General features: G+C 51.6%; 1 protein-coding gene across 1 annotated transcript in view; it reads right to left on the bottom strand.

Annotated features, from left to right (window-relative positions):
- The window catches only part of LMNA (lamin A/C), a 56,085-nt gene that overhangs the window by 2,158 nt on the left and 27,028 nt on the right, over positions 1-26,899 (bottom strand). Inside the window, exons 2-11 of the mRNA XM_038382541.2 lie at positions 12,767-12,923; positions 11,587-11,712; positions 10,781-10,951; positions 9,989-10,114; positions 9,282-9,502; positions 8,328-8,541; positions 7,468-7,575; positions 6,603-6,722; positions 6,235-6,330; positions 3,529-3,795 (exon numbers count right to left, since the gene is read on the bottom strand). Of these exons, the coding sequence (XP_038238469.1) occupies positions 3,529-3,795; positions 6,235-6,330; positions 6,603-6,722; positions 7,468-7,575; positions 8,328-8,541; positions 9,282-9,502; positions 9,989-10,114; positions 10,781-10,951; positions 11,587-11,712; positions 12,767-12,923 (1,606 nt within the window). The remainder of the gene's footprint in view (positions 1-3,528; positions 3,796-6,234; positions 6,331-6,602; positions 6,723-7,467; positions 7,576-8,327; positions 8,542-9,281; positions 9,503-9,988; positions 10,115-10,780; positions 10,952-11,586; positions 11,713-12,766; positions 12,924-26,899) is intronic.

Raw genomic sequence — 26,899 nt, 5'->3', positions numbered from 1 at the left:
CATGCTGCAGTTCCCTGGCCCCAGTAGTTCCATGAGTTCTGACTTAACAAGTGACTCCTCTCATTGATTTCATTGGTCCGGCTGTACCTGCTTCTGCTTATGGACAGTGACAAAATGCTGGACAGTTGGAACCTTCCACGAGCCAGATTTCAAGTAACAAATAAGGGACCTAACATTTATTGGTAAGCGGGCTTTGCTTTTCAAATCCATTCCTAGCTCAGGAACTCAGCATGCCTCTTATAGCAGTATTGGAATGATCCCGTAAGTATGCCCATAAGAACACATCACCGGACATCGGCAATACCAGGAGGGATGAGCTGGGGTGCTGATAAGAAGCGCAGTCGGGAAAGTAACTCAAATACTTCCCTGATGGACAGTTTTTTTCTCTAAATGGACACCCTATTCGAAATTCTGAATTACTGAGCGACACACAGGTGTTTGGGGGGAGGAATAGCTCAGTGGTTTGAGCATTGGCCTGCTAAACCCAGGATTGTGAGTTCAATCCTTGAGGGGGCCATTTAGGGATCTGGGGCAAAAATTGGGGATTGGTCCTGCTTTGAGCAGGGCGTTGGACTAGATGACCTCCTGAGGTCCCTTCCAACCCTGATTTTTATGAATCTTCACTCATTGATAAATTTTGCTTTCCGCCACCAACTCTCTGTATAACTTTTTTCATCAGTAAAGTACCCAAATGCATAGATGCTAAATATCTACACTGTATTCTTAAATTCATTCACCGACATTTGGGTTATTGCTGATTATGCACTATATGTACCTTATGACTTTAAAAACAAACTTTGTATTTGTGAATAATCTAAGCACTATACCCAGATGTACACACACAATTCCTTTAACATTAGCTTTAATAAAATTTTTAAATCTGTTAAAATACTCAGCTCATATTTTAAGACTGTGACCCCTTAGGGCAGGGAATAATCTTTTTGTTTTGAATTTGTACAGCACAGAACACCCTGGGGTCCCGGTCCATGAGCAAGTGTACAGTAATACAAATAATAATAGTGAGTGCCTGTCATCCATATCTCAAAGTGCTCAATGATCATATAGAATCATTCTCCCCATTCTATAGATGGAGTATCTATAACATTAAATAGTTTGAGAATTAGTGGTAGTATATTAGAATAATAATACTGATTAGAATAGTATTAATTTAATTAACTATTAAAATGTTAATACTTATGATCTATAATGGTGGAGTATTACAATACTCAGATACTAAGTACTAACATTTAGTTTTGGAGTATTATAAATACTCAATTAGAGCATTAATAGAAGTAGTATTCATTAGCATTAGAATATTATAAATATAGCAGAACCTCATTTATACGATCTAATTGGGACTGGGGCCAGGTAGGATAATAAAAAATTTGGAAAATCTGGAGAATGGGTAAGTGTAAGGCTGCAGCACCATCTAGCAGTCACAGGAGAGATCACCTGCTTCTGGACCTGCGAGCGCTGGTTGTTGGTTAACTCGGAGAGCTGGATAATGGCGGGTTGGATAAACGGGGTTCTATTGTACCCCACCGTTAGAGCATAAGCAGTAAAATAGCAAAAATACAACACTTCTGTAGCAGATGTCATCCACGGATGTCAATGTACTTTACAGAGAGGCATGGCAGTGCTATTGAACTGACTGCACAGCTGGGACACTCAGGCACAGAGCAGCTAAGTGACTTGCCAAGGTCATGCAGGGAGACATGGACAGAGTAGGTGATAGGACCCATGAGTTCCCTGTTCCCTGCTTAAGCTACTGAATTTTTGTTCTTAGCACTAAGGATGGAGCCTGGTGCCAGGATTCCGATTGAGACAGGGAGGGGACACAGATGCATTTCTATGTACGTTTCAGAGGCTGGGAGGACCTAACCACTTGCTCTAAGAGAAGCACCTTCCATCAGAGACGTTCAGCTGAAGGAAGCCTGGAGAGGGTCATGAGTTTAGTCAAGAGAAGGGTGCCAGGAGGGAGCCAAGAAGGGTATGGGAAGATATGGGCAGCTGAGTGTCAGAAGGGAAGCAGCAGCAGCTGCCAGGAGATGGCGAGAAGGGGAGAGAGCCAGGAAAGGAACCGAAGTGGGAGATGGAAGTGGGTATAAAGATCCCTCTGTTAGAACGATGACTGAGGGGGAGGGTTCAGGGTTCTCACTCAGATGAGCCCGGGAGATCTGATCCACTGGCCACTTGACTAGCCAGTAAAACAGCCTAGGGGACAAGACAGAATCAAGAGTGGTGGGGAACTAGGGTCTTAACCCTACAAATAGTGTCCTTATCTTGAATGTTCTAGGTATAATTAATATTGTCATCCATGTACAAGGTACAAACCATCATGCTTCAAGGCATGAGCCAGTCACTAGCTGCCTGGGTAAGGAAGAAACATCCCCCATAGCCAGGCAATTCCATGGGGGGCGGGAGGGGTCTCTTGTACTTTCCTCGGAAGCCACTGATCACCCTAGGAGACAAGGCTGCTGGTTTGATGGACCACTGGTGATTCCCACCATCCCAGTTAAGGTGTGTCATGGGCCCCTCATGTTAGGGGAGATCCCTCATAAGCAGAAGGCTCAGAACATACATATTCTGAAGGACCCTGGACAGTCTGGTTATGCACAGACGGGCCCATTCGGAGGTAGCGCTGACCTAGATGGTTACAGTTTGGGCTCTGCTGCAGGGGGTGTAGAACTGATTTGGGCCCATAAAGGGAGCTGGTGATTTGGATGTAGCCTCATTAGCCAGGGCTCCTTGCTCTGGGGAATATTTCTCTGGATTTGACAAGTTTTCTGTTGCTGACCCAAATATTGCAGCTTCTGCCTGGAGGGCTGTGGGGCTCTCTCTGATGAGTGGGGGTGCGGGATCCTTCCACATTCACCAGCATTGCGCGCACACAGCCAGCAAACCCTGCAGTCCTCACTCCTAAAAGACTCTTGTTTGCTTATGTTGGAGTTTGGCCCAAGTGAGGACCCTGGGACTGGGGGCAATGGGGCATCGGAACTGGCTGCAAGGGGCCTCTGAAGCCGGTTCACAGCAGCAGAGATGGGATCTGACTGAGAACAGGCACACTTCGGCCTGAGGAGCCACGAGGTGCACAAAAGGGGCCTGAGAGAAGGAGCGCGGGCACAGTTGGTTTAGACACGGGGGAGCTAAATCTGTGTCAGTAAATCCATTTAGACCATTTCACAGTCTGTCCACCTCAGAGACCCCAGAGAGGAGCCTTCACCAGATCCCCATCCACAAACTACTCATGTTTGTAGCAGGAGCCGCTAGAGGAGAGAGCTGGATTTTGGCTTATTAAGTGGGGGACCTGTTTGTATTTAGAGCACATCGATCCTGACCCAGAACTGGCTCTAACCAGCGGGCAGGAGGAAGAACTGAACTATGACAGGGTTCCACCAGCTGGAATTCCCACTGAGACCTTCAGATGAGCGAGATCCATTAGCCTGGAGTGCAGGCTGTGCTGGGACACTCGGCTGCCTTGGGATTCCCTGGCCCCAGAGACAGAGGCCTTTCTTCTCGTGCACTGACCTGATTGCGTGGGTTGGAGTTACCCAGGATGTAGGACCTGGTCACCAGGTTTTCTCCAAGGCCGCTGCTGCCCCCACCAGTGCCCCCAAGGGAGCGGTAGCTGCGGGTGATGGTGAGGCTAGAGGCGGACGATTCCGAGGACATGGAGCCAGCCGCGACGTTCTGGCCCCCGCTGGCTTTCTCTGCCGGCTGGCCACAGGTGCTGCACACCACAGTGCGGGAGCGCAGGTTGTACTCGCCAGGATCACCTGTGCCACTGCAGTGGGCCTAGAGGGGTGGGAAGAGAAAAAAACGGAGCTTCAGTACTTGATGGAGCTTCCTCCAGGGAAGATCAGAGTGAGAAGCGGAATTGATCCCAGGCCCAGATGAATCAGCTCAAGGGTTTAATGAGCGCTCCAAGGAGGCAGAGCCCTAAGGCTATTCTCAAGCTACACCCACCCCACCCTGCTGGAGCCCCATGGCTGTGTAGGGGTCCCCGAGAGGAGGCATTGGCCTTTCCTGTTTTCAGATGGGCATCAGAGCTGGCCAAGAACCTCTTTGCCGTTGCAGGGCTGGATTGTGCCCGTCCAACACCCAGCCTAGTCTTGTGATTGGTACTTTGGGACATCAGACCCCAGCAGATGTTCTGCCATTGCAGGATGCTCATAAACCATGGAGCCCTGAGTCCATGGTGATGGGTGCATTTGAAGAATCTGAATAAAATAGAATGTGTCGTGGGGGGGTGGATCTCTACCTGTGGGTTGTGACCTCCCTGCCACTCCCATATTGCTGAATGTGGGGGCAAAGGGTACCAGCTAGATGGTGGTCAGTATATGATAAATGGTTGAGAACCTCTGGAATGGACAAACTCCTACCAAAGCCAAAGGGAGCAACTCACGCCCAGGATGGGCAAATGGGCCCCCAAAATAGCTGGCTGTGGGACATGTGGTGTATTCCTGCAGTCTGTTCTAGACACTGGTGCTACTCCCTCTTGTCATGCACGTACCCGACTCCTGCTAACAGTGATGGGAGTTGGATTTGTGCATCAAGAAGGGAATCACATCTCTCTTAAGCCAGCAAAGCCCTTTGTATTGGAGGAACAGCACCCCGGCACTCAAATTTCATGTCAAGAACACCTAAGACATAATTAAGTGGTGCAGTCCCTGAGCCGACTCAGTCACACTTCGGACCATTCCATATATAGAACCAGGGTGAGGTGATCCGAGATAGGCTCTAGGATGTAAGATTCTGATCTGGTGAATTTGCAGGGAGGGTAAGGATGGTTTGGAGTCTCAGTGTGAGTCCATCCCCGTGGTATCAGAGCACTGGGATTTTGAGTCAGACCCACCCAGAGGATACTCAGCAGTGGTGTGACCACACTATGTGAGGACATGGGGCCAGTTTGGAGTCAGATCTGTTGCTTCTTTCCTCTCCTTGTCATGCATGGGTCTTTTGCACCAATAATATGGACAATTCAGTGCTTTGAAGACATCAAGGGCTGTGTCATTAGTGGTTTGCCTATAGTTAGCACCCAACTAACCAGTCCTGTCTATTCCTCAGCCCTACCTCTGATGGCTAAGCCAGAGATTGGCCTGGGAGGAGAAATTTTTATCCAAGCCCATCCTGAACAGCTAACATCCCCCCGTCAAGGGTCCAACATGGCCTGGGTGACTCTGCTTTAAGGTAGGAAGCTCACTCCTGGAAGGAATTCAGTCCTCAAAACAAATGAGTAATGCCAGCCAGAAGGAGATCCTGGCTCGTTTCTCTGGGGCTGATCAATATTCATCCTGACATGGCTGGTTGGATCCAGAGCAATGAAATATAAAAGCTGATCATGCACGATACAGTCCCAGCTGCACCAATCCAAGCAGCTGAAAGCTGAAACTGGCACCATCCCCTAGGTGTAGTTACTGAACCCTAGACCTCCTGACTGATACGCACTGGAGGTGCCTCTGTCTCACGCCCACTTAGATAAGGGACGTTGTATGGGGGAGAAGAACTGAACACGCTTCTAATTGGGCACCAGCCCATCCTCTGTTTAATGAAGCCATCCGTCTCTCACTAGCCCCAGATTAGGAAGGACACCTTTAGCTCTGCAGGGAGGAAAGCAAGAGTCCAAGAATGCACCAGGGGGGCTAAAACCACAGCAGCCATCGTGATCCTTGGACGCGTTTCAGCCATCAGCTGCTACCTGGCAAAGCAGTGGGCATCGGAGCAGACCTCTCTACAGCTTGGTCTCCACAAAAGCCTGGATCGTCCTCCAGATGAAACCCTTCATGCTCCAGGCTACAGGCTGGATTTCAGGGCTGATCTTCACGGTTCCAGCCTGGAAGCTTTTTCTGCCACTCCTCCATGGGAATGATCAGAGCCCTTTTGTTCGAGATGCTCCAAACGAACCCACTTCCTCTATCATCAGCTTGATCCCTTCATGCAGGTGCTGGAAGTGTCTCCATGTGCAGAGATAATCTCATGCAGTTGATGGAGAGCAGTTTGCTTCCCTGACATTGTGGTTGGTTGTTTTCCAGCCAGATAAGTCACAGGGCCCTTCCCCCATCACCTCAACTCCCTGCTTCCCCCAGTCTGGTCCCGGAAGGTGCAGGATCAGTGCATCAATCAGCAGGAGGGGGACTTGCCTAAGGCCACCCAGCAGGCCAGGAGCAGAACCAGATCCTGAGCCTCCTACCCACTGGATCCCGCTGCCTGTCCCTGACAGAGCATGATGCTTACATGGTGGTGACGGTGGTGGACACTGACTTCGTCATCGTCATCCTCCTCATCGTCATTGATGATCACCGTGCGCACCAGCTTCCTCATGGCCACTTCCTGGAAGGGAGAGAGGGCAAAGTCAGGTTGCAACTACACCTGCCAATATCCCCCTTCGCTCTATGGCTCAAATGAAAGATCACCCTAGCGACTCCCAGCCCGCAGACGGCGACAACACACGAGGGAGAATCAGACCCGACTCCACTGGCCGATGTGTCACTTTCACCCTCCAGCCCTTACCCATCCCTCTCTTGCATCTGGCCTGAGCATGTTGCCTCGAGACCTTGAGCCCCCAGCTGCCACTGTCCCAATCCCCGGGGCAGGAGTCTCACCTCTCCGCTGGAGTTGATCAGGGCGGTTCGCAGGCTGTCTCCAGAGCCCCAGGAGCTTTGGGCCTTCCACACCATGTCAGTGGGAGGGCTATGGGTGGCGCCAGCTCCAGAAGCCCAGATCTAAAAAGAAACACAGAGATTGGTAGCACCTCACGCCAGTGGCATCAAACTAACCGTAATTCCCCAGGTGGGTCTTTGCACCTGTCCAGTGGCTGCTCCACAAAAGAGGATAAGAGTCTACTACAGCTGTTAAATACAGCAACTCCTCTGATAGCTCGTTCCAGGTTCAAACCTCCGTGTTGGACTGCTGAATCGGGGTGGGGAGTGTCACTACTCTCTAAACTGAAAGGAACGGATGCAAGGGAGATGGGCTGAGAAAACCACAGGCAGGATCTGAATCTGCAGCGGGGAGTGTGGTGCTACATCAGGCTTCTGCTCATGCCGAGGCCATGATTTGGAACTTAAGATGTCAAAATCCGGTGCCACTTCAGTCCCAAATGGCAGGAATCCCACAAGAGCTGCTGCCGGGGTGTGATTTCTGCCATCCCAAGCTGATTTCCGGCAACCTCAGCAGTTCCTGCATGCAAAGGGGAGATCTGGCCCCCCATCGGAGCTTTGTATCTCAGCTAGAATCAAAGCTGCAATCCCCCAGCCGTCCCCAAGGAGGAGCCCTATGGCCACTTTACCAAGGGGCCCGGAGGTGAGATGCGTGTGCACTCAGAGGGGCTGGGTTTGCTCTGCTCTTCAGGAGTATGGGACCTGCTGCTCTCTCTCCCAGGGGCGACTCCAGGGTGACAAATGCCAATTGAGAACGGTGCCTCAGTCCCACTTCATCAGCCCCACATGAGTGCAGTTTGTTACTCACCGTGACCACCTGGCCGGCCTTCAGGGTGAACTTGGGAGGGAAGCGGTAGCTGATGGGGGCCTCGTCTCCATTCTGACGCTTGATCTGCCAGCTCCCCATCGCCTGGTCCTGCATAACAGAAGGCAGAGGCCTTGAGAAACCGACCTTCAAGATTGTTCCAGTTTTGCCTCTCCTTGGCTACAAGTCCTGTGGTTAAGGGACTGAGCTGGGATTCTGCCCAGACCCTCTGACCTTCAGCAAGTCACTCCACCTTCCTTCACCTCAGTTTCCCCATCTGCTTGTATTCCTTTCCCTACCCTTTGTCTGTCTTGTCTATATACACAAAGATTTTTGGGGCAGGGACTGTCTCTCACTCTACATGTACAGCTCCCAGTACAGTGTGGCCTAGTGGATAGCGCACTGGACTGGACTCAGGAAACCTGGTTCTACTCCCAGCTCTGACATTAGTCTCCTGGGAGAGCTTGGGAAAGTCATGTCCCTGTTCTGTGCCTCAGTTTCCTCATCTGTAAAAGAGGGATAATGATACTGATCTTCTTGTAAAGAGCTTTGAGATCATCTGACGAGATCTGCTTTTGTTCTAAAGCATCCCAATGCGATTTGAACTGTTGAAATGCATCCACCTCTGGGGTGGGACACAGCAGCTGTCTAACAACACACAAAACAGAACAACACTCTATTTACACTAGGAATTGTCTCTACACATTAAGTCTCACAAAAATCGCAGCACCCTTTGCCTACACAGTGGGTTTAGGGCTGACCTGAGGAGGAGGACACTCCTAGAACTACATGGTTTCCCTTCCAGCTACTGACCCATCTTGCCCTTGCTTAGGCATGGCCAGCATCGCCACCAGGAAATCTACCTCGTTGGACTTGTTCCTGAGACGGACAAATTTCCCTTCCAAATCAACCTCTTCCACGGCCACACGACCACTGGTCCTCGCATGTTGGGAGAAGCTCGTCCGGCGCTCCCCGTCCTCCAGCTTCCTCTTCTTGGAGGAGCCCGGTGTGGTGGAGTGGCTCACATGGATCCTGGAACCCCGCTTCTGGGAGCTGGGGCTTGGAGACAGCCTCAGCCTTGGGAGAGAGCAAGAGGGAGTGAGTTCGGGCTGGGCTGCTGCCTGGACCCTTGAGGGCACTGGCTCCGATCCGGGCCCGGTTAGGAGTGCTAGAGGGGACAAGATCTCGTGGCTGCTTGGTGACCTGCAGACAGAGGCCACTACCCCATGGGACGTCCCCTGAAGGACATGTCTCCGTCACAAAATTCCTCCCCACAGCTTCCCCCAACCTCTTGGCAAAGACGCCAAAGGCTGAACAGCTTGTGGTGGATGAGCAATGGGGCTGGGAGGTCCATCAGCAGGGCGGGGAGCCTGAGCTTCCAGATGTGCCCCCTTCCCTCACCAACGCCCTAAAATCCCTATCCCTGCCTGGATCCAGGCTCGGCACCTGACTGTCCCCTGCATCTGGGAGGCTCCAATCATGGTGGGTGGGAACAGATTTTGTGACTGGCTCCTGTCTCTGTAACAGGCTGGGCCAGCACCCCTCCCACGTTGGGGCAGGTGGGATCGAGGCGAGTAGCTTGGGTCCATATCCCACCCCCAATCGGCCCATCACTGCAGCACCAAACCCCTTCACATTAGGGTCAGGTCAACATGACCAGGCCTGTGTTACCAGCCCACCCAAATCAGGCATGTCCTCCATTCACCCAGCCCCCAATGGCACATCTCCCCACCCATCAGGCTCCCCCGACCCCTCCTTGGCCATGCCTACAGCAAGCTCCTCACCCACCCCATCAAGGAGCCTCCCTCTGCACCCACCTCTCCTCCTCTCCCTCCAGCAGCTTGCGGTAGGCTTGGATCTCCATGTCTAGGGCCAGCTTGATGTCCAGCAGCTCCTGGTACTCGTCCAGCTGCTGCTGCATCCTGGCCCGCATGTCCGCCATCTCCCGCTCCTTGTCCGACAGGATGCGTCGGCTGGTCTCCCGCTCCCGGGCCAGCGCGTCCTCCAGGTCCCGCAGCTGCGACTCCTTGGCAGCCAGCTGGGAGCAGAGAGGAGGCACGGAGGAAGGGGGATGAGGCAGAGCACAAGCCGTGGAGGGTGCCCCTTGCTACCAGGGCTATTGGCCCCTTAGACACCGACCCCGTTGTCATGCACCTGCTGGGGTTGCTTGCCCATGAAGGGCTTTCTGAGACACAGCTCTGCTATAGCCAAGTGCAAGCCAGAGGGTTGAGGGAGGCTGGGGGCGTTATGCCCATGTCCCCTCCAAACCTGCCCATCTCTCCCCTTTGCTCCATGCCCCGCAATCATGGCAATGGGGATGCAAATGCTGCCCCTAGCAGCCGGCCAGCTCCACTCCCTTCCATCAGCCCCCCTGCGCTGCCCAGCACTGTGGCTAGAGGGCAGCACCTAGCGCAGATTGAAGTGGTTGGTTCTAGAGCAAAGGCCTGGGACAGCCACAAGGGGGAACTAGTGGGAGGAGGGGGCAGATGGCTGGACAATGCTCTCGCTGGCATCTCCTGCTCACCTGCTTCTGCAGCTGGCTGAGCTGGGCCGACAGGCTGTCGATGCGGATCCGCGATTGCTGCAATTCTTCGTGGGCGGCGCCCACCATGCTGCTGTTCCTCTCCGCCGACTGCTTGGCATTCTCCAGCTGCAACCCACAGGCCAGGCAGGGTTAGCACAGCAGAGGAGCAGCTGCCTATCGACATCCCATTGTGGTGGAAGCGAACAGCTCCGGGAGAGGCTGGTCACGAGGGCCCGCAAGGGTGAGCTATCCATCAGCACTGACAGCGCTGCTCAATGGGAACCGCTCGCTGCAGAGGATCAATGGCGGTATCTAGACTAGGGCTTTAAAACCCCAGCCTCTGGGCCAGCTTCCATCAGAGGCTCTGAACATGCCCTACAGGTGCTGATTTAGCTCCACATTCCCCACCAGGGAGGCTGGTACTAAGTGATCTCTCCATTTTACAGGTGGGAAAAGCAGGGCCCAAAGAGAGGAAAGGGCCCCCAACATTTTCACAAGCGGGCCCCAATTTTCAGTGCTCACTCCAGCTGTAGCCATCTCGCCAGCTCAGCCTGATTCCTCATGGCGGAGAGGCTACTCCAGGCCTCTCAAAGCCAGGCCCCCATGTGCTGTGAGCTGAGCTCCTAAAGATCAGAGGCTGAGGGTGAAAATTTGGCTTTAAGTGACTTGCTTAAAGTCACAGAGAGTTGGGGGCAAAGACAGGAATAGAACCCAGGAGTCCTGGCTCCCAGTCCTGAGCCACTGGCCCACCTCACCGCCATATCCACTCCCTGGCCCTGTGCAGTGTGTTACCTTGGAGCCATAGGTCTTCTCCAGCTCCTCCTTGTACAGTCTGACCTGGGATTCGTGCTGGGCCCGCAGGTCCTGGAGGGCATCAGCCAGCTTGCTCTCAAACTCCTGCTGGCGGCCGTTGTCGATCTCCACCAAGCGGGTCTCATGGCGACGCTTGGTCTCGCGAAGTTCCTGGGGGCAGTCACAGCAATAAGGGGCTATGTGAGCCATGGGTCTCAGAGATGGAGCTCACTGGTACAGGGCAGCAAACAGCCGTTAGCCTTCCTGTTGGGACCCGCACTGGCATCGGCTGGGAGTCACCTGCTCCCTAGGTGGGAGTGGTGCCAAGCCAGGCTCAAGCAAGAATTGCTCTGTGCGCAACGTACATGCCCCAGAATTTGGTGCTTGATCCTCAGGGCTTGTCTACACTTGGGCCACTGTAGCGCTTCAAGTGTAGACTCTACCTGCACTTCTCCTGTCGACACAGGTAATCCACCTCCCCAAGAGAATAATTCTTCCATCAACCTAGTGCTGTCTACATGGGGCTTAGATTGGCTTAACTACACTGCTCAGAGGTGTGGATTTTTCCCCATTGCCCCAAAAGCTAGGTGGGGTTTTGTGAATTCTGCTAAATGGATCCTCTCCTCGTCCTCAGTGGAGCTGACAATGCTAATGCACCTTGCCTTAAGTTCTCTGTTGCTGAGGGCGCTGGAATGACCTGTCCTCATGGGGGAAGAGATAAATCATGGGCCTGTACAGTGCATAAGTATGCACCGAGGGTCTGTATTGGGAAAGGCCTTGCTCAGGGGCAGCCCGACCCCGCTCACCTCGCTGTAAATGTTCTTCTGGAAGTCGAGTTCTTCCTTCAGCGTCTGCAGACGGTTCTCGGCGTCCACCCGACGCAGCATCTCATCCTGCAGCTGCTTCTTCACCTCGCCCAGGGCGGCTTCCAGCTGGGGAGGGGAGAGGGGAAAGTGAGCGCAGCTAGACGGAGATTTGCAGACCCAGCAGGTGGGTCTCAAGCGAGGTCTCTAGCCAGGTGGCTGCTGAGCCTGGGGACTGCAGACCGGCAAATCTGGAGACTTTACGCAAACTGGGATTGCTCAATTTGCATATTATACATATTCACAACCTCCTTTAAATAAAGTGCATCAAAGCTAAACCCATCAATTCTCCCCTCCCCCCAATACAGAAATCATGCCTGTCAAATCCACTCCCTCCATCCCCCTCAGCATCCCACCTCCCGCAGGTCAGTGGCTCTCCCTATCACCAGACTGTGACTGCTGCTCAGGGGCCCAGGAGAAGGCCCTCCAAATTGGGGGTCTCCAGGCCAATTTGGGCGAATTGAAAGGGTTGGGCTGTGCATTTCCTACTTTGCCCAGGGCAGCAAAAGGGACCATGGCCGGCAATCAGCACAACTAGCTCATGGGCCAGCTGGATATGTTCCCCGTTGCAACAGGAGCCAGCCAAGGCTCCAGCCTCACCTCTCCATCAGTGAAGCGATGCCAGAGCTTACAGGTCAGTAGTAGGAGGGTGACTGCCTCCTTCCCGACTCCCCCAGACATCAATCAAACCCCACGGCTGCACCTCTCTCAGGCGATACTTAGAGGAATGGGTCGCCTGCCCATCCCGCTACCCACCATCCCACCTGGTGGTGTTGGCTCCCTAGCTCAGACCTAGCTGGGACCATTAACTGGCCAGAGCTGCGGGGTCCCATCTGCTCCGAACCATAAGGGGTATTTCAGCAGGCTTGGCAGGATGTGCATGGGGAATGCCATGATCTCTGGCGCTGCACAGGGCACCTCAGGGCAGCAAGGGTCAGGAGTCAGGACCAATGGTCCCTCTAATTTTTGACAGGCTGTATGCACAAAAAATTGCTTCTGTGCAAATTGTGCTTCTGTGCAAATTTTTGTGCGTGCAGTGTTTTGCCATGTGCGCGGGGTTTGGGATCTGTGTGCATGCACACACACAGCTTAGAGGGTACAGCAGTCAGGACCTGTTGTTCACCTTGGATACTTGGGCCCTCAGCTCCCGGATTTCACTCTCCAGATTCCTCTTCTCCCCCAAGGCAGTGGTGAGCGCGGCCTCTTTGGAGTTGAGCAGGGCCTCCAGGTCCTTGAGGCGAGCCTGTGCGGCCAGCAGGTCCCCTTCCTTCTTGCCATTCCTGGAACACAGCCAACAAACTGCTCCTGTGATGTGTTTGGGGAACCCCCTGCCCCATGCAAATGAGGGCCCAATGCTGGAGAGGGACCCAGAGCACAACTCCCAGATCCAAACACCCCTCCAGCCCCAGGGGACAGCTCAGAACCGGATCCCAATGGTCTTGGTGAATTTCACAACAGTGGAAGATGCCAGACTGACAGCCCTGGTGCTCGGAGACCCATGTAGCCACAGAACAGGTGCAGATTGCCCAGTTCCTGCCCTCTTTTTCCTGATTTATTCAGCTTCCATGTCCCCGACTTGGGATCTGCACAGACAGGATGGGTTTTGCACCAGTGCAGTTAGTGATGCTTCAAAACCCGGGGAAACGACACGGGAGCCAGCCCCATTTCACACTGATGCATCACAACCCCCCCGCAGCGCTGGGCATAGTTACCCTGCTACAAATATCCCCTCTATAGAGGGGGCTTGAGGCTCTTTGATCTCCCAGTGAACCCAGCCTCCCATTACACGCATCACGGGGTGATCAGCCGTGAAATCAGCTTGTGCTCCAACCCATGTTACGGGCTGTTTTATTGGCCCTGCCTTGCTGGTGTTTATTGGCTGGTGATTCAGAACGGCGTGTGGGTGTTTAAAAATTAAACACAGGCTGACGTATGAATTGGCAAGCGGCTCCCTGGGGAATTAAAGCAATGATCCCTTTTACAGCACATCTGACAGAAAACACACACACACCCTGTTAACAGCCTCCTCGGCTCAGAATGGAAAAGCAAGTACAATATCATTAGTATTTATTATCTGTACTGCAGCAGCATCTAGGCCACCCAGTCGTGGACAAAGATGGTCCCTGCCTCAAAGACCCACCAATGTAATCAACCTCCATTCTCCACGCTACCTACTAAAGAGGTCTTGGAGCCACAGGAAATTTCAGAAACTTTTTACATATCAGGGATGGAAAAAGGTGAGTGGGAACTTGGGCCTAAACTTTCTGGTGGCTCGTGATTTTAGGCGCCAGACCTGAGACACCATGAAAGCGCCAGATTTCCAACAGGATAGTGCTCGGCTCTGTTTGAAAGGGAAACCCCTTTAAAAAGGCAACTCAGGTGGAGCGCTGAAAAATCTGGGTACCCCAAAATCACTAGCTGCTTGTGAAACTTGAGGCCTTAGAGGACAGTTAATAAGGGATTGATTGAGGAGGAAAGACCAAGAGATTTACGGTAGAAGTATTTACAGCTTGGCCCTAAGGGTCTGGGGGTATTTGAAAGATATATACACCAAGGAAGAAAAGGGAATTATTCAGGGTGCTCCGAGAAGCAAGGAGATGAAGGAGAATGAAGCTGCAGGCAGATCATCAGGAAATGCCTCCTAGCAAGAAGACAGACTTAAGTGCTGGGCAAACCACAGTGATCCTGCTGCGGGTGGTGGATGTGCTATGTCGGCTTGCAATATATTATGTACTCACTAGATGTTGCTGTGTGCTGCACATAGCTCCAAGAGGGGTGTGTCCCTGGCATACAACAGGAGACAAAGCTGGAACTCAGGCTGTAGGGAAGCCTGTTTACATCTGTAGGTATTTTGATAAATAAACATCTGCTTAAGATGGACTTTGACTCCATACAGAACGACAGCATGGGGGGGTTGGACAACTTGACCCACCAACTCTGTGAGATTAACATCTCCCCCATGTTGATGAGCAGCTATTTATTATTGTGTTTATTTATGGTAGCGTCTGGAGGCCCCCACTGAGATCATGGCTCCACTGTGGTAGGCACTGAAACCACACAGTGAGAACGTCTCTGCTCCAGAGAGCTTACAGTCTAAACAAACAAGACAGACCACAGGTGGAGGGGGAAGTGCTGAGACTCTAGTAGTAGGAGATGCCTCGGGATGAAGAGCTACCTAAAATAAGGAAATCCAAGTGGTGTGTTCTCATCTTGATCAATGCAAGGTCAATTGGCATCTTGAGCAGGCATGAAGGAGAGGAATGGGACCTCAGAAATATCCCCACTTGGAATCCAAACTGCAAAGACCCTAGCAAGTAGGGTGGCCAATTTTTTCATCCCACAAAACTGAACACTCTAGCCCCGCCCCTGCCCTGAGGCCACGCCCACCGCTCACTACATTTCCCCTTCCTCCGTGGTTCGCTCTCCCCCACCCTCACTCATTTTCACAGGGTTGGGGCAGGGGTGCTGGAGGGGGTGAGGGCTCTAACTGGGGGGTGCGGGCTCTGGGGTGGGGCCAGAAATGAGGGGTTCAGGATGTGGGAGGGGGCTCTGGGCTGGGACAGGGAGTTGAGGTGTGGGAGGGGGTGAGGGCTCTAGCTGGGGGTCCGGGCTCTGGGGTGGGGCTGGGGAGAGGAGTTTGGGGTGCAGGAGGGGGCTCCAGCCTGGGGGGTGGGGCCGAGGGATTTGGAGTGAGGGAGAGTGCTGTGGGTTGAGGCAGAGGATTGAGGTGTGGAGGGGGTGAGGGCTCTGGGCTGGGAGTGCTGGCTATGGGGTGGGGCCGGGGATGAGAGGTTCAGAATCCAGGAGGGGGCTCTGGGCTGGGGCAGGGGGTTGGGGTGCAGGATGGGGTGAGGGCTCTGGGCTAGGGGTTCAAGCTCTGGGATGGGGCTCGGGATGGGGGGGCTCATGGCTGGGGCAGGGGATTGGGGCACAGGCTTACCTCCAGCAGCTCCCGGTCAGTGGCACAGTGGGGGTGTTAAGATAGGCTGCCTGCCTGTCCTGGCACTGCGGACGGCGCTGCGTTCCAGAAGTGGCCAGCAGCAGTCTGGCTCCTAGGGGGAGGCCCGCAGGCGGCTCTGCGCACTGCTCTCGCCCGCAGGCACTGCCCCCCAGCTCCCATTGGCCAGTGCTCGGGACAGGGGCAGCACGCGGAGCCGCATGGGCCCCCGCCTAGCCAGACCTGCTGGCCGCTTCTGGGGCTCAGTGCAGTGCCAGGACAGGTAGGGATGAGCCTGCCTTAGCCGGGCAGCACCACTGACTGGACTTTTAACAGCCCAGTCAGTGGTGGTGATCGGAGCCACCAGGGTCCCTTTTCGACCGTGTGTTCTGGTCAAAAACTGGAAACTTGGTCACCCTGCTAGCAAGAACTGTACGTTTGCTCCCTCTCCTGTGGAGGGCTGGGGCTGATTCTTGAAGCGAGTCTGAGCTGAAGGGACAGCTCCTGGTTTAGATCCATCTGGTACAATAGTATAAACATCATGTACGTCCTCACGTGGGTGGCAGCTGGACTGCGTCATAAAAGCCACCCATCAGAGCTGCAGAGACCGCTTCAAGTCCCTCCCATTCTGCATGAGGCCTGCACAGAGAGACAAGCCAAACGCTGGCAGCTTATCTGTCTGCTGCTCTTGTTGATACAGGCTGACTAACTTGCTATCCCTGAAAAAAAGAAAAGGAGTACTTGTGGCACCTTAGAGACTAACAAATTTATTTGAGCATAAGCTTTCGTGAGCTACAGCTCACTTCATCGGATGCATTCAGTGGAATTTCCACCGAATGCATCCGATGAAGCGAGCTGTAGCTCACGAAAGCTTATGCTCAAATAAATTTGTTAGTCTCTAAGGTGCCACAAGTACTCCTTTTCTTTTTTGCGAATACAGACTAACACAGCTGCTACTCTGAAACTTGCTATCCCTGCTAACTCCCCAGATCCACATCTGCCTAAGGACAGAGCTAGAATGAATTTGACCCAGATTCCTTTAGAGAAAAAAAAAAATCCAGCCCGCAGATGGGGAATGCCATGATCTCAGCCAGAGATTGAGGCTCAGGACTCCTGGATTCTATTCCCAGCTCTGCCACAGAGCCATGATCACAGCAAGTAGTAGTCCTGGGTCAGGGCTCCGAGGTTCTATTCCCAGCTGTGCAGCCTTGCCTCCCGGGGACTCAGTTTCCCCAACTTGCATTGGCATGGTGAGGCTTACTTAGCATTTGTGAAATGCTTCAAAATCCTTTGATAACAGGAGCCATAATGTTTGTAAAGCATTTAAAGCACCATGGAAATGCTGCTAAGTATTATTACTCAGTGTAAAGTATGAGAGGACTTTTTCAGGTGTGCAAATTCTTTATCTGCATCTGGGGCGCTGCAGAAATTGGGACTTCCTGCCTGCTGGGCATTTTGCAATATTTGAGATTACACCCAAGAACCCTGACTTTCCCAAGCACAAAATCCATTACACTCAGAATTGTTGCTCTTTGCTTTGGACAGATGTCAGCAGCCTACTTAACGCCGTAAGAAGAAAGCATCAAGGTTACTTTCAGTATTTGATGCAGTTCATGCTGATCATTGTTCAGGTTTCAGGGAGACTGCTGGACCAAAAACAACCAAACACTATCGGACACTATTTTGGTAGGACTTATAAAAAGAAAGACTGGATGTTTCTTCTGCATTATCAGGTCGTTGATAATTCCTATTCCCTAAAACTGTCCTGGAAACATCTGCTGTGGGTGTCAACACCCAAGTAAAAGCTGGGCTGGAGAAGGGAAGGATCTAGGCAAGTCTGTTAATTTCAGCTAGCAACATCAATTTCAGCCCTGTTCTAAATAGACACGGTGGGCTCAGATCTCATAACCCTGGGGGTCCAGGTAGGATCTATTTGGCTCCGGCTGTGTGAAATGGGCATCTATGTACCGGAGCCCAAATCTGAGCACCCGCAGGCAGGTGACCTTTAAAGAGAGAACCAAATTTGTGCACGAGAGGGTCTCTGTTTCATACCCATCTCTACTACCATCATCTCCATTCTACAGATGGGGAAACGGAGGGAGGTGAACTGACCTGCCCAAGGTCACCCAGCAAATCCCATCACCATGTCACGGATAGAAGCCAGGAGTCCCAGGTCTCTGCTCAAGGCCACTCTGCGTCCTCTTAAACCACTTTGCACTGTTGCAGCCACTGACATCCGAGTGCAGAGCTGAGTTTTGTGAAGCTGCCAACCTGAATCCCAGCGCACACAGTGTCTGCATTCCGCAGGCAGGAGAACAGGCGGGGGCGGGACCAAACTCCTGGCTCACTAGATCATGGGTAAAAATATCAGGGTGGCGATGGCCAAGGCTGAGACCCAGGGCCACGAGCTGGCCTGCTTTGCACACAGTGCCGGCCGAGGAAGGCAACGAGATATTCCCTCACGCACCTTGTCTCGCTCATATTCTGGGAGCGATATGGCTACAACCACCCTGCAAACAACTTCCAGCAACAGGCAGGCCTGAACCCAGCTCCAGAGGCTCGTGGGCAAATCTGAACTGCCCTAATCTAGCCAAAACACACCACCCACCGCAGAGACGGTTCCTGGCCAGTGCTACCCAGCCCCCGGAGCTTCCAAATCAAGGCCAGCAGAACCCTACGCTCTGTACATGCCAGTGACTCAGAAAAAGAAAATGCCGACAGAGCGTTTCTGAAGCTTCTCTGGCTTATTACAAACACCCTTTAATGCTGAACTATCCCCATCTGACAGCAGCCTCTTCCTTCCAGCCAGCATGATGAGGATACAGGGATCTGGGGCTTAAACCCCATGGCCTTTGATTATTGGCCAGCACTTAAATTCTCATTCTTTTTATTCCTTCCCTTAACTCTTTCCTCCCCGGCCAGGTCCAGACAAGTCAGGAGACCTGCAACTCTGAAGAGCTGGGCCAGGGCTCAATTCACCTTAAATAACCACCTGAGTAATACAGCCTCCCCAAGTGACACAACAGTATCAGCAACCACGCTGTGCCTGTAGGGAACCTTCCATCACCTGGTAACACTGAATGGTTGTCTCCCCCTAGGTAAAAGGGGTTTCAGAGTCAGCCGCAGTTTCTAACCTAATGGATTTCATTGGGTTGGAGCAGCAGAGGTTCGTGGTTTTAGTGCAGAGGGTCCTGGGTTCAATCCTCCATCCCGCTCAGAGGGCAGCTGAACGTAGCTCTCAATGTGCTAGCCAAAGGTCAGTGCACACTGTCTGGGATTTTAGGACCCCATGGCCTAAATTGGAAAATCCCTCCCTTCTCTCCCCAGACACTGCCAGTAACATTTACAGACCGGGAAATGACTTGCCCGAGGCCACAGAGTGAGTCAGTGGCAGAGCCAGCCTTGGATTTTAACATAGTCAGATCTCCCTAACCACAATCCCCCTTTCCCTCTAACCACTAGTCAACACTGCCTCCCAGAAGGTTGCTGCTAAGGAAAAAGGATTCCTGCCAGCTGAGGCTCCAGGAACACAGGGGTCACTGCAGGCAGCCACATAGCCAGGGGCTAGGAAAGCTTTAGAGAAAGCAGGCAACATGGATGGCTCGAAAGCCAGCACAGCCGCAGTGCACAGAGATGGACCTGAATCAAAACCCCAGACCCAAAACCCAGGGTGCAAACCACAGTGCAAACAAAAACCTGGCCCCAAATGCCAAGGAGTGATTCTCTCCGAGGCTGCACACTGGCTCGGAGACGTGGGGTATCCCAGCCGGCTGCGTGAAGCTGTGCTGTGTCTTTCCAACACAGAAAGGTCATTCTTACAGCTGGGGTCAAACAGCATAACTGAGAACTGCCCAGGACAAAGAGCTGCAGTCCCAGAGTCCCTGGCCTGCCCCTCGGGTGGGCTTTACTTCAGTGTTAGCAATCAGACCGGGCAGCAATTCACACCCATTCTGCGCTGGCGTGGATGGCTACCCGAGGCACAGGGCTATCAAGAACCACGCCAGCCAATGTGAAAAATGAGAGCGGCATGAGAACTACACTGCCTGTGGTCTGTGTCTGTACAGCCCCTAGCACCATGGGGTCCTGGTCCCACAAAGAAATCACATGAATAGACTCTGCTGGGTTGCAAGACATGCTCCTCAGCTTTGATTAGTCTGGGAGCAGCAAGGTGATGCCAGCGAAAGCCGTTGCCCTGTCGACACTGGGCCAGGGTCTGATCACCAGAGTGGCTCTGGACTGACAGCATGAACCGCATTGCGCTAATCAGGCCCCGATGGAAGGGCAGCGGGCACGATAAGCAAGGACACCTGCACCCAGCCCGTGCTGTATGTTCCCATGGTCCACGGAGCCAGCCGGAGAGTACTGTATCCAGGCACACAGCCATCCCAAGCAGGGAACAGATCACAGAGCTGCTGCATCTCAGAGTGGCATACACAGTGCATGCCAAGGGGAGCCAAGGGTGGGCCTATTCCTGCAGTTGGACTACATTCTTGATAGTGCCGCGACCCCTTGCTGCTTGCTCCTTTCAGCCTCTGCCTTCTCCTTCAGCATCAGCTCTTAACAACAGCCAGGAAGGGTGGCCATGTGGGTAAAACACGAAGCAGCGATGGAGGTTCGATCCCTAAATCTGCCATAAGCTCTGGGTGCGACCCTGTGCCGACAGTCTCTCTGCGCCTCAGTTTCCCCATCTGCAAAACAGGCAGAATAATCCTTCCTTTGCCTTGTCTATTTAGGCTGTACACTGTCTGGGACAGGAACCGCGTCACTATATGTATGTACAGCAGCTTGCACAGTCCTGATCTCTGCTGGGGCCTCTAAGTGCTACTGTAATGCTGGGGATTTTGTGTAAATCCCACACTCTCTGCCTCAGTTTACTTAGGGGTCAGTAACTTAAACCCTTGGAAAGTGGACTGATACCTCCCAGGGAAGATGCAATGCACAGGAGTATCATTCACCCCATATTGCAGAAATTGGGGAAACTGAGGCACCGAGCAAACAAGTGACTTGTCTAACATCACACGGGGAACCTGTGGCAGAGAGGAAAATTGAACCAAAGTCTCCTGAGTGCTGGTTCAGTGCATGACCCCTGGGCAGTTCTTCGTCTCCAGACATTTCAAACAACAGAGGAGCTGACCTGGTGCTGGTAGCGCTGGGGAATTTTTTTTGCAGAGATTCCTCAACGAGTGCGGGCCAGGTTGGAAGGCAGAGAATTGCAAAGGGGACCCAGATGGGCCATTCCCATTTGAATTATTGGGAATGGGGCGGCCAACTCGACAGGCATGGCTTTAAGAAATCAACAAACACATCCCCAATTAACTCATTTAGTCCAGATATTCTGGGAAGAGTCACTAGGAGCTAAGGGTCAGTGATGTGTACCCCACACAGCAACTCTGCACATGCAATCGGCCTAGGTCTCTGTCCCAGGGAGGAACCACAATGTCAGCAGACAGCTGAGGTGGAGGGGGAAGAAGGATTTCGCTCTGTCTCGTGTGCTTTTCTGCCAAGGAAAGAGAATTCACACCAACTTCCTTAAAAGCTTTGGTGATTAATTTGCTGCTCAAGATGCAAGGAGGAACTGGGAGGCCGATCGCATCTGCTCTAAAAAAATACTTTGCGAGAGGCCTCCAGCAGGTGTCTGTGTCTGTTAACATCTGCCAGGGAAGCTACGGCACCAAACCCGGTGCATCTTTGAGAATGGAGGCTAGCAGTGGATCAGACCTGTCTAGTTCTGACAGCAGACTGCAACACACATGCAGCTGGATTTGGCAAGAGCAGCTTTTATGCTTCAGATCAACAATGCTCCACAAATCCTTGGTAGTGCAGATACCTTCTGGGGCAACTGGGGATCTGCCCAGTCCCCACTGTGGGTCAGAGCAGCCCAGAGGCTGCTCTCACTTACACTCTGCTGCCCATGGCCCCTGGGAAGCAGAGGAGAGCTGTAATGTAGGTGCTATGTCCATGTCCCCTCCTTGCCTCTCCCTATGTTGGGGGCTGGGCCCTGATGCCTGCCCCACACCAGCTGGGGAGGCCCCTGCGCATGGGTGTGCGTGATTTCTCAGTGGGGCCAATCTCTAAGTGGACACAGTGGCATAAAGCCAGTTTAGTGTTATTGAGAATCAGACCATTTGCATCCAGTCCTGCAGAGGCTCTGAACACCCTCAGATCCTATCGGTTTCAGTGAGAGCTCAGGATGCTTGGTGCTTCTATTACTATTTATATGACAATCACATGTAGAGGCCATTACAGGGATGCCAGCATGCTGGTCTGCCTGGGCAATGTCCTTTCCCACTATTAACCATTTGAGAAGAAACAAAGGTTCCAGCCAGAAGCATCTGTGCAACAGAAACAGGCGTCACCATGCTGTATGTGGCCCCCAATTGTCGGAGTGCCTCATAATATTTGGTGTATTCACCCTCACAGCCCCCCTCCTGGAGAAGCAAGGGCTATCACCCTACTACACAGAGGGGAAACTGAGGCACAGAAAGGCTAAGGGGCTAACCCAAGGACACATGAGGAGTCTGTGGCAGAGCAGGGAATTAAACCCAGGCTGACCAAGTCCCAGAAGAGCGGCCTAACCATTGGGCCACCCTTCCTCCCCAGAATTTAAATTTAAAACATACATACGCATGCAAAAACCAAACAATGCTTATGGCTGTTTCGTGTTTTTCTGCTGAGAAACAAATTGATATTAAGCACTTAGCAATTCTCTGCCTGTTCAATGGCTCCAATTTCTCCTTTGGTCTGTGCCTCCTTAATGCAGCAATACGGGACTAAAGATGCAGAAATGCCAAGATTAGAGCTCTAAGCTTCGCCTGAACAGCAGAATGAGAGATGCTGGATTCACTCGCTGGGAACTGGGGGAGTCCTTTGCCAAGGGAAAGTGTGTGTACTGTATAATGCTGGGATCTTTTACTAAACAGAAATCAAAAAGTCTGAGTATGAGTCATTTTCCTTCCACACCATCTAAAAACTGGCTGATCCTAACAACACTGCTATTCATCTCAAGGGACCTAGCAAATTTCTGCCTCCTTCTTGTATGTTCCACCAGAACTACTGCTGTAAAGTGTTGCAGAGAGAAAAATACACACACGTTATTCCTGAGGAAGGATGGTCCAGTGGTTACAGCACTAGCCTGAGATTTGGGAGTCCTGCGTTCAATTCCTTGCTCTGCCAGGGACTCGCCATGTGGCAGCAGCCAAGTCATTTAGCCTCTCTGTGCCTCAGTTTCCCCATCTGTAAAAGGCAGGTAACCACATTGCCCTGCCTCACAAGGCTGCTGTGAGGATAAATACATTAAAGACTGAAGCACTTTAAGATCGATGGTTGAAAAGCACTAGCTATTATCATCTGCCTGTTATTCAGATGCATGAGTTACGTGCTCTGGAGTAGCTCTTGGTTGAACTGAAAAGCACAACAGCATTGCCAGCCACCGGGATTCTATCATGAGTCTTGGGCTATGGGTGGCTTTTGAGCCACATGAGGATTTCAGCTTTCATGTTTCTGGCCCTTGCAGTTGCAGAGAAAAAGCTTGAAAAAATGACTCCTTAGAAAGCTTCAAAACCAAAAGCAGATAAACCCCCCCAATTATTTTAAGAACCTCCTGATTTCTAAGCCAATCCCAGGATTTTTGAAGCCTTGGGCCCGGTAAGGCTGGATTAGTTTGGGGTCTTTTTTAATCAGCATGTGGGGATAAGACTCGGGAGTGAAAGTGCCTTTTCAATTCAAATGCTCAAAGCACTAACTCAGTGCTTCCGGAGTGGGGAATTGGGAGTGAGGGGAGACAAGACGAGGCCAATGGCAAATACCTGGGGCCTGAGAGTCATCGCTGCTTGCGCTTAAGCGCAGAGAACTGGCTGGAGGATTCGCTTTCAACAAAACATCTGGTGAAGGATGCATGGGGAAAAAAATAGCCAGGTTTCAAGACAGTCTGGGCCATCCTGGTTGGCCGGTGGGACTGGACAGACGTCACAGCTTCAGTGGATCTGCATGCTCACATGCTGTTGTCAATCTGCCTGCATGAACATCTCATATCGCAAGAACATTTCGTCACTGCTGATTTAACGTGAGACTCGCTAGGCTTACAGCACTGACTGGCTGCCACAAAGGGCCTGATTCTCCATCCCCCTGAATCTTGTGTCCTCATTTACACCAGTGCCATTATCCGCTTTGATTTGGTATTTTTTACTGGTGTCGGTGCCAGCACATGGCGCAGGGCAGTGGAGAACCAGGAGCCAGCAATGGAGAATTGGGCCCAGAGAGCTGAGCTGAGCTGATCAGGTCACGCAGGCCAGAGGAGAAAATCCTCTGGAAGCAGCCTGCATCCCTCTCCTGCCATCAGCTTAGGCTGCAGCTTCCTGTCACCAGCTGAGCAGGCCCCATGAGCCTCTAGCACCAGAAGGCACCTACTTTTGGCAGGTGCAGGAGTCTCAGTCCCTTGCACTTGCATTTCGTTGATTAGGAGCAGGTGTTAGAAACAGGTGCTAGGGGTTTTCCTGTGCAATGCAACCACTGAAGAGCTGTTTGGATCCAGTTTGCCCAATGTGTGATCAAACGAGGCCAATCCAAATCTGGACAGCACTGCCATCTCCATGCAAATGATTTAGCAATTAGCACAGGGAGTCTTCATTCTCCAGTCTACTCCAGCAAACAAAGGCAAAAGCTTGTTAGTCATCAGGAAGGAAGAACTCAATTGCTGAGACTGGAGAGAGCTTTGCCTTCACTGCCCCACAGTCCGGCTTCCCCCAGCCCCTCAAAGAGCAGTGGGTCTCTTTAATTGGTTGGATAAAGTTACCAGCTCAGCCCATGGTTTGAGCATGATCTGATGCTAGTTGGGGGCTCATATTAAAAGCTGGTTGTTAAGATATCTGAGTGAGCACCTACAGAGACTCACCTAAGGTACCAAAGATGCCGGTGGGATGTACCATGCTTGATCTCGACATTTCCCCGTAACCACTGGACTGGCCCATTTCAGGCAAGCAGCCAATTCAAAGTCCAGCCACATTAGAGCTTTCTAAAGGAAGCCACCTACCGGCAAATTAACAAGTTGGTCCAAACTTCTGACATTGAACACGTTCACTCAGTTCCCTCTAATTTCAACATGTGCATCTGAAGCCAGAATGTGGCCCTGGAGCAATTTCATTTCTCCAGGGAAATCCCAGCATTTGCTTTAGCAACTTTGTCTGGTGGATTGTCCCAGAAGCTCTATATTACTAAAGAAAAATGAAGAATCTTGCACCATCTACACCCCCCCCCACACACACGTGTTGGCCTTTCGCTTTCATTTATATCCCCTTTGTCCTCTAGCCTGTCTGTGCCAAGCTAAAAATAGTAACTCGGTTTGACGGGAGCTGGGCTCTTCCCACCTCCATGGGGGGGAGAGGGGGGAGTCTCCTAGCTGCCCCTGTGGACCTGGATGCTCAAAAGCCTTTTTCACTTCTCCCCACTAGATCTCCCCTACCACCTTCAGGACTAAACCAGCTGCCACAGTGTTAATTTCCATTTGTCAAGTCAACTGAATGAAGACAGTTGAATACTAAACAGGAGGGGAATTAACCATTGGAAGAGGGTCTCAAGGGATCCAGTGGATTCTCCATCACTGGGAATTTCTGAAACGGCCATTGAGCATCTTTATAGGGTAAGGTTTTCCAAAGCATTTCAATCATTTGGGAGCACAATCCCATTGGTTTACAATGGAACTTGTGCTCCTAAGTGACACAGGAGCTATTGAAAATCCAGGCCCTACAACATATGCTCTAGTTCAACTATACATTTTTGGGCTTGATGCAGGGATCACAGGATGAGGTTCTCTGGCCTGTGCTATGCAGGAGGTCAGACTACACAATCATAGTGGTCCCTGCTTGCTTTGAAGCCTTACAGACACGAGCTAAACTCTGGATCCAAACAGTTCCACACTGTATTCGGGATGGTGCCCAACCAAACCCTCAGAATGGTGCAAGGGAGGCCCTATGCTGCTTGAATTGGCTGTTTTTCAGATTAGGACTTCAGCACACTGTTTCAGTATCAGCTTGGGAAAGGTTTTGTCGTGTTGCCAACTCTTGTGATATCTGATATTTTTCTTAAAGCACCAGCTCTTGGAGTCGGGGAAATCTCAGCTTTCCTTTTTAACCAGGTACATTTTTAGCCCTTAGGGCCATGGAGAAAACGGGAAAATGTGCGAGACACGCTGCCTAATATTCAAAAACCAGAAGGCAATTTAAAAAAAAAAATCTCAGGATTTTGGGGGCCTGGCTCATGGTTTTTGAGAATTTTGGATAGGCAATAGAGAGTTTGTATCTATCTGAGGAACTTATCGGGCCCCTTACATAGTATCTGATCATCTCCATTTTTCATGTACTTTTATCCCCACAACCTCCTACAAGGTAGGGCAGTGCCATTATTTCCATTTTACAGGTGGGGAAACTGAAGCACAGCCAAACTAAGTGATTTACCCTTGTTCACAAAGGGAGTCTGTGCTGGAGCAGGAAATTAAAGCTAAATAGTGCCCTAATCACTAGACAATCCTTCCTCTCCACCTATGATTCTAGTTCAAGTTTCATTACAGATCAGGGAGCAATTCTGCAGGGGGCTGAGTGCCCTCTCCTGGAAGTGACTGGTGCACAGCACTCCAGAACTTGCTCAGAGTCTCACAGAATCCAGCCCCTGTTGCATCTAAATTTAGATTTCATAAACAGGCATTTTTCAGGATCAGCAACAAAAATGCAACTGATGCATCAAGTCCTCAGGAAGGAAAAGTCACAAAAGAAAATATGAAAGACGGGGAAAAAGGGCCTCAAGACAGGCTGTTTATTTTTAGCTTTTAAACACAGAAAAAAAAAACATGCTTGAGCTGGGAGAAAATCCAAACTTTACAGTTAAATCAAGTCCAAGTTTCCATTACTTTAGTAATGGGGGAAAAAAACCAAAAACTTCCAGGCAGATGCTGCTGCAAATAACAGCAGCTGCTTAAGAAGCAGGAGAAAAATCTTCTAATCTGATGATGGAAGAGAGAAATCATACTCAGGTTCAGAAAAGACAACATGGGCTCCAATGGGACATACAAGGGAACAGCCCTTTGGAGGAAGCAGTTTAGGCCAGCAAGTCTCTGCACTGCGTCAGAGAGATCGTGCCTAAATACTTGGCCGAGTGGAGGAGTTCATCTTTATTGTTCCTTATTATGGCAGCCACTACTGAGATCAGGGCCCCATGATGCCAGGTGCTGCACAGACAGAAGGAGAGAGAGTCCCTGCCCCAACCAGCCTACAATCTAAAAAAACAACCCAGACAAAGGAGACATTGTTATTCCCCTCTTACAGATGAGAA

This window comes from Dermochelys coriacea, chromosome 24 (genome assembly GCF_009764565.3).
Source record: "Dermochelys coriacea isolate rDerCor1 chromosome 24, rDerCor1.pri.v4, whole genome shotgun sequence".
In the NCBI taxonomy this organism is placed as follows: domain Eukaryota; kingdom Metazoa; phylum Chordata; order Testudines; family Dermochelyidae; genus Dermochelys; species Dermochelys coriacea.
The sequence above is the reverse complement of the archived record's forward strand: the minus strand, read 5'-3'. Positions and strand labels throughout refer to the sequence as shown.